Source organism: Batrachochytrium dendrobatidis (assembly GCF_000203795.2).
Source record: "Batrachochytrium dendrobatidis JAM81 unplaced genomic scaffold BATDEscaffold_11, whole genome shotgun sequence".
Classification (NCBI taxonomy): Eukaryota; Fungi; Chytridiomycota; class Chytridiomycetes; order Rhizophydiales; genus Batrachochytrium; species Batrachochytrium dendrobatidis.
The window spans coordinates 926882-934849 of record NW_006281109.1 but is presented as its reverse complement, the minus strand read 5'-3'; the positions used below and the strand labels follow the sequence as shown (position 1 = coordinate 934849).

At 40.4% G+C, this 7968-nt stretch overlaps 2 protein-coding genes across 2 annotated transcripts in view; both read right to left on the bottom strand.

Annotated features, from left to right (window-relative positions):
- Nucleotides 1-851: 851 nt before the first annotated feature.
- On the bottom strand, nt 852-1955 carry BATDEDRAFT_91062 (uncharacterized protein; the record flags this gene model as incomplete). Its single annotated transcript, XM_006681182.1, has 1 exon — nt 852-1955. One exon carries the CDS (start codon nt 1953-1955, stop codon nt 852-854), a length of 1104 nt encoding a protein of 367 aa, XP_006681245.1.
- Nucleotides 1956-3499: 1544 nt separating this feature from the next.
- Nucleotides 3500-7968, bottom strand: part of BATDEDRAFT_27048 (uncharacterized protein) — a gene marked incomplete at both ends in the record, with an annotated part of 5697 nt that continues 1228 nt past the window's right edge. The window contains 5 exons of the mRNA XM_006681061.1: nt 3500-4209; nt 4288-5178; nt 5290-5355; nt 5431-5844; nt 5933-7962. Of these exons, the coding sequence (XP_006681124.1) occupies nt 3500-4209; nt 4288-5178; nt 5290-5355; nt 5431-5844; nt 5933-7962 (4111 nt within the window). The remainder of the gene's footprint in view (nt 4210-4287; nt 5179-5289; nt 5356-5430; nt 5845-5932; nt 7963-7968) is intronic.

Sequence of the window (7968 nt, the reverse complement as noted above, 5' to 3'; positions counted from 1 at the left end):
GGCGATTGATAATTTCATTATACTGGTTTGATTGAGCAAGGTGTAATGTCATTCAACTGATTGATTTTAGATTGCATTTATACACATTAGAGTGGGCCAGATTAAAAGCATGTTGAATGGCCGCTTCAAGGGATTAGTGTTGGCTTGATGTCAAGGTAGCTTTAAAGGGAGATCCGCCTATATAATCGCCTGTTGTTGAAGCTGAAAGTTGGTATTAGGGTTAGATTTGATTAAAATATGCTGTGCAACGACATCATGCGGCAAGTATATTCTGATCACCACACGATGGTATTGAGAGCTTTGATGTTCAGGTGAAGTGGTTACTCATCAACATGCTGCACAATGATAATATGCTGCGATTATGCAATATCAGATCAGATTAGTGTTCATGTACATCATTTCGACTACAAAAAGATCAATGTTATGCACTATTAAATAAATAGTCAGTTTTATTATATCCATCAACTTGATATAATATTGCTTGACATGTCGTATTGACACATCAACTACAACATCAATACCAACAATATGATGATTATGCAAGCAACATTGGGAGTAATTAAAAACTGGCAAGAATCTTGCTCAGTATGCACATCTTGATAATGTATGACTTTTCCAAGCATGCTATACCAATCAGTTGTATATACCCACAAAATCAGAGATTTGATGGCAATCCGCCGCCATTCGAGTAGGTGCAGCTTTGACCTGTTGAGCAATGAAATATACCGAGTATTTGACCTCTAAAACCCACTAAGCAATGCTCAAATAACACCAAGTGATTCAAATAATTATACTAGAAATACCAAAAATGATTAAAGTTCAGATATATTTGAAAGCTGTAACATGAGACTTTAGCGTTTTCTACTCCAGTCCTGCTGCTCATCACCGCTCATTTTCGTCCTCCGATGCTTGATTTTATCATTAAGTGAATCTACAAGCGAGTTTCCGTTACCAGGTCCAGGATTGGAAGGTGGATTTGGAGATGGAGGGCCTACTTTTCGTAATTTGGTGCCCTTTTCAATGTCGCTCAAAAGTGCCGATCGGGAATTTGACGGTGGAGGTGAAGGTGAAGAAGGGCCTGGTGAAGGTGGAGGTGGACCTGGAGGTGGTGGAGGTGGACCTGGACTTGGTGGAGGTGGACTTGAAGGTGGACCTGATGGAGGTGGTGGAGGTGGACCTGATGGCCTTGGAGGTGACCTTGAAGGTGGCCTTGAAGGTGGACCTGATGGAGGTGGACCTGATGGACCTGGAGGTGTTGCCTGTTTGGATTTAGCGAAAGGAGGTAGTGAAGGTTTAGGCGCTACTGGTGGTGGAGTCTTTTTAGCATTGCCACCATTACCGCCAATTCTACCTTGTCGCTGTTTAACTTTGTCTTTAAGCTCCTGGTTGAACGATCTACCAGAACCACCACTACTTGGGGGAGGTGGTGTCGAACCTCCAGATGGTGTCGAACCTCCGGAATTAGGGACATTATTACTTGGCGGTTGTGGTGCTTTTCTCTTAGTATCGCCACCATTACCGCCAATTCTACTTTGTCGCTGATCAACTTTGTCTTTAAGCTCCTGTTTGAACGATCTACCAGAACCACCACTACTTGGGGGAGATGGTGCCGGACCTCCAGATGGTGTCGAACCTCCGGAACTAGGGACATTATTACTTGGCGGTTGTGGTGTTTTTCCTTTAGTTGTAAACTTTTTTCTCGACAATCTAGGATTATTTTTAGGTTTGGGAGGTGTGTTTCGTCCCTGTTTACTTTGAGGGATGTTTTGATTTGAAGGTCCTCCATTTTTGGCTCCGTTTATCCCGAACTGTTTACCTTTAAAAAAGTTTTTAACACCATTAAACTGTCGCTTTTGAAGGTGCTGAACGACACTTTCTGAATCGACTGTTGGCAGAACCTTGGCATGGGCAGTAGTGGCCAATATGGCTATAAGCGAAAAAGTAATGCCTTTCATTCAAGTAGCGCCAGTAAAGCTCGATATTAAAAGTAATAGTTAGGTAGCGGGGATAAGGCTATGAATTTATAGTGACAAAGAGATTAGGAGATTGTTGAATAGTTCATTCTGAAATTGCAGTCAATCCGCACTATTTATGTATTTGGGTGTACCAAATGCACATTGCCACTCCTTATCACGTGTTGCACATAGGGTTACATGAACATACACGCAGTTCTGTGATCAAGGAACAATATCAAGCAGCCCGCACTACAAGTGTACAGCCATGATCCTTGTGTGCCTAAAATTAAGGTTAACCTCTATATAGTATCCCTTTTTAGTTAATCGGATGAATAGCCAACCTACTACTAAACTGTTTTGATGCTTTCATGTCAGTAGGTCAGCAATTCTATTAGGTATTTTGGTAGTGCTATGTAAAATATCAAAAGCGACGCTATTCGTACATATCAATTTACCCCACTTTGATAAGCCACGATATCAAGTCCAAGTACTATACCAGGCAAAGCGATTGTGATGTCTTTTGAGTTTGAAAATATACTTGACAGATTCGCTCATGAATGTTGTCCTTGACCACAAGTCTAACATCACTCTTTCAAATATCAGTGTCAATGTTCAATGAATAACAGCAGATCTGCATTCTTGGTGGGTTGATATATTTACAGTACAATTAAGCATCTTGTAGACGTTTGAAGAGTAAAAGAATAAAGTGTTGATAGACTATTATGTAATGATCATAGTATGCGTTATAATAACTACAGAAATCATAATGAGACGATACTAAACAAGAGTATCAATCTCATTTAATGATTGGCATCACTAAATGAGATTGACCAATATTGTGTCATCTGAATCACTAGTTGACCAGGTTTCTCTTGGTGATTTGATACAAGCGGTTAAATTTCTGTGACATACAGTCTTGTTCTGCCGAATTAGAGCACAAACGCACTTCTAAATTAACTGATATTTTTGCCAACGATTGGCACGAAAAACAACAGTGGCATTCCTGTGATGTGCAACCTTTTTCGCCTGACCTAAAACGCGATTATATCCGAGCTTTCAGAATACAAAATGGAGTTTAATTGACACCATCAAACTCAATGCCTGAATTGGAATGGATAAATACGGTGGTCGTACAATGTATGACTATACTAAATCGAAACAATTTCAATTCAGACTATAGTTTATTGTGTGCATCATATAATGAATATTGAGGAATTGAGTGTTAACCAAAGTCAATTTCTAATAGGAAACTCCAACGAATATTCTGCCATTGTTTATCCCAAAAAGACAATCACTGCAAGATAATGTTCTATTTTATGTGAATGTGATTGTATATCCATTTAGATATGTCAAACAGCTGTTTAACAGCACTGGCATTTCTACTTAAGCAGCATGCAGTTTTTCGTTCATCAGCCATCATATACTTGATGCCAGACACAAGAGGGTCAATATAATTCAAAATAAGTGTCATGTTTTCAGTTAGTCCACAATATGGCTTACATTTATCCATTTAAACAGTTTAAAATATTAAAGTAAAAACTACTTTATTCATCAGAAACAAGTTTATACAAATGGTCCAGTGAGCATAGTTGTTTGAGAACATCCCTTACAATGTTACAATGATTTGGAAGTGCTGCTAGATACCCAGTAGATGATGATCCTACAGGTGAACTTGCAGGCTCTTGATCCCATTCATCAACCAAAATATGACGTAACCGTGAGGGTGCAATCAAAGCTGCAGATTCGGTAAGTGAATGCCACAATAGCGATAGTCTCATACTTTGACTTCCTTTTAATATCCATCCCGACGAGAGAGGAAGAAATGGCACAAGATTCTGTTGACCAAATGAAATAACTGGAAGTGGAACACGATGGTGAGAAAGCGTAAATATCGCACAAGGCACCGAATCTTCACACCAAACACCATCACCCTGTTTGTTCAATGGTCCAAAAGGTGCAGATCCACATGGTCGAGAGCATTGCAAAGCACTACACGTTGATATGCAAAACACAGAAATGGATACAATACAGGACACAGCTGGTTTTTGCATACAAGATCTACTACTTTCAGAATCCAAATCCAATTCAATCGGAACATCTGACGAATCTCCAATTTGAGAATTCGGTTGGTATCGAGTCTCAACTACGTTCTTGTTGAGTGGTGTTTGAGTCGTATCAATCCCAGTGTCTTTCAATGGATTCGTCGACTCTTGTATAGATGATCCGCAAAAATGCTGCATTGCCAATATCCAATCTTTAATAAAATGTCAAACAAATGCAAACTCAGTCAACTCCAAATCGATAAAAAGACAATCAAAGCAGTTAAGCGTACCTTGCATTTCTAATCGATCCATACTTCCAATTTTGAAAACAGCTAATCTATAAGCAAATCCGCGCTGTCCAAACTTACACTGCAGATTTTCAATCATACGACCAAACAAGGCAGATCGAGATTCTAGCTGTCGACTCGATACAATTCCCGCACCCGATAATTCACCACGATGATCTGTCCATCTTACAAAAATCTGTACCCTTTCCAACTCTGTTTTATAAATCCAATACACAACATGTGCAACTCGCACCGGTTCAACAATAAGCCTCTCACTAGCAGCCCGTCGAGCATCATCAAAAAATTCATCATAGCTCGTACACTCCCCGTCAGAATCACTATCTATCGTGCCATGATCTTGTCCTCGTATAGATAAAAATGCCTGTCTGCCTTCCCGCTTGTCATCAAGAATAACTGACGGTGCAGGAATAGCGCAAGGAACATTTGAGTGATCCATTGAAATGGGTCGACTTGAATTCGCATTGCGCAACGAAACTGGGGCTGGCAGCACCCATTGACATTGATTATATACATCATGACAGTCATTTGAAGTTACCAATGCGGAATATAAACGGTCCTGATGAAAAACAACAGGCTTAAACACGATCCGGGATCGAATAATGTCAACAGAAATACTGCACAGTTTAGAAACAAAGCATGCTAAATAATCACATAGCTGCAAAGATAGTTGTACGAAATAGCTAATATGACCGGATTTTGCTGGCCATTTTCGTTGAGCGTGATAAAGCATATATGGCGGAATAAATATAAAAATACAAAGATGGGAGCAGTATTTTGAAAGAGTATTAGGCGATTGATAGCTTCCATCATACACCTTTGATACAGTATAAGGTGACGTGATGTCTACAATGAAATCTCGTGCACGCTTGCATACTATACCAATTGTTTGATTGCATAGTTTATAAAGCAGTTGTTGATACAGCGACATTTAGGTTAGAAAGTATTCAGAATTTTCAAAGTATAATCAGAATAAATACAACATACTTGATTTAGTGAAAGCCTTGGAAAACAGTTTGGTCACAGATGCACCATCACATACATCAAAATTATCTACAAGATTACAAAATCTGGTCAGCAGCCAGTGGTGCACTACATATGGCAATGTAACCCTAATCTCAAACTGACCTGGAATATTGACAGAACAGGTTGACAATTCAACAGACTCCATTAATGGTTTACAGTCACCAAACCGATGCACATCCCATTCGTTTTGAAACTCTGTCATCCACATACAAGCAGTCTGCTTCATCTGTATTGAAATGGTTTCAACAACTGAAGACTTTTCAATGTCCATAGTATCAGTCGTCATTTTATCTGATACACCACATACACCAAAATACGCTATCCGCTTACGACCAGCATAAGGCTCAAGACGCAGCTTGGTCCAAAATCGATAGCTGAATGGATTAGCAGAAATCAGTGCACCATCGTGTCTAAAAATAATATCTGGAGCAGCAAGAATATCTACTACGGGTTCCATGATTCGTTTCTTTTTACGCACTTGAAATCCGCCATATTTGGTAGTAGACAAATCTATTTCTAAAAAACATCATAAACGCACTCACTATATAGTAAGAAAAAGTAGCATACAGAATCGTTCAATGAAACAAGGCAGACAAGAGTATACCTTGCAAATTATGATATTCTAGCAACGCCAATGGTCCAGATATATTCAACGTGGTAGAATCATCGCCACTATTCATACCAAGCAAAGAAACCAAAGTCATACGAATCGTATCAAACAGTTTGTTGGAACATGCAGTAGCCGGTAAACTCCAGGGAAGTGGACCGATAAGTGTACCAGTAGGAATATTCTGAAAGTCTGTACAGCATTCGCATTTTGATGAATGGTCACGATGCTCGCCACAATCAAAACACAATGCATTCAGATGAGATATATCGGGCACACAAAACTCATCTAGTCTGCCAAGTTTAGATTCTTGATGCCACATGATCTCACAATCAGACAACTCGAGACACGTATCAAACGGCATAAACGCTGTTGCATCAGAAAAGTTGCCAATAAGCCAACCCAAGTGCGGTGCTGTAAAAAGACTAGCTGTGTTTTTAAACAAATCTGTTTTGGTAAGCATTTTATCGCTCGCCATTAACTTGAGCAGCTGTGGTGACTTGGAAAATGTGTTTTCGTGCTCTGCCAATGTTCGCTGAACCAAGTTTCTCACATTCTTGGTCACATTCATATCATAAAGTTGCTTTATGGTACCAGGTAAAACTGCACGCTTTTTGATTTTTTTAGTTGCACGACGAGCAGTTGGACGGTAACACCATTTGGCGTATTTACTGCCATACCTGGCACAAATTTGCTCAGCTGCTTGTATAGATCCGTCCTCCAATTTGATCGACTTCAAATCGTTTAGTTTGGAAAAAGACGCCAGTTGATTGTGGTTTATCTTGGCACCAAATACCAAATCAAACCGAATACGAAATGGCAACCACGCTTCCGGCATTGTCATTTGCAAAATTTCAGTCTCAAAAGAGTCGTCTGATACTGGGGATTTGACTGTTTGATTGGGATGCAAAGACTGATATACTTTCATAGGTTCTGACTCGACTACAAACGCATCGCATACAGACACTTCATTCCCAATAGTGAATTGAGAACTGTCTACAGTCATGCTCGGATCATCGTGTTGCTCATTTAGCCTAGAAATAACGCGCTCAGTCGTCAATGATGGGGTTTGCACCATGGACGATGTGGTGACCAATGGCCCAACCGCAGGTGAGGCAGGAATATGTGATCCAGCAGTGTTAAAAGGTGAAGATTGTGCAAAATGTGGTGTGGCTGCATCTCCATGCATAAACTGAGGCGATCCAAACACCATTGCAGGTGATTCAGCTGGAGATACACCTCCATCAAATCGCAGTTTACCTGGACTGGTAGATAAACCACCAACAGTGGCAAGTCCAGTGGTATTGCACGATGCACCATTTGTAGCGATAAATGCGGGCGACATGGGATTGTATTGCGGCGTGGTAAAGTTGCCATAAGGCGAAAATGTGTGTGGATGAAAAGAAGCTCCCGGTGAAGGTGCTACGGGTGAAGGTGCTACCGCTGATGTATCTGTATGCGATCGCAAAGGGTTGATTAAATCTTGAACAGGTTGCAATGCAGATGCCAAAAAAGAAGATCCTGCCCCTGGGGTGCTTGCACTACTAATGACAGGTAAAGTAGTCACAGAGGTAGATGAAGACGCAGCCAACGTCCAGCTAGGAGTCTTTACCGACACTGCAGATTTTGGTGTAGATATTGGTCGCTTTGTTTCAAAAAAATCAAAATCTTCATCAGTAACTCCATCACCCAATGCCAAATCAGTAAGTTCTCCCATATTGCCCAGTCCATCAAGACTGAGATCCATATCCAGATCGGTTTCTGGTTTTGGTATAGGAGAAACAAGTCTTGTATGCTGCTTAGCAAAAGGCTCAGACAATGCTAGTTTCGCTGCTTCCTCAACCAATGAACTGCTTTCCTTTTCCACAGTCATGGTAAGTCCAAGCATATTCAAACTAGATCCACTATAGCCAGAAGCTGTGGTCGTTAAATCTGTCGATTGAATGGCTGGTGGAGTATCTGTATCTCCACCAAGGACATCAAGCGCATCATAGATTGCTTCCAATTCACCAACTTTAGATAAAGTGCTATCC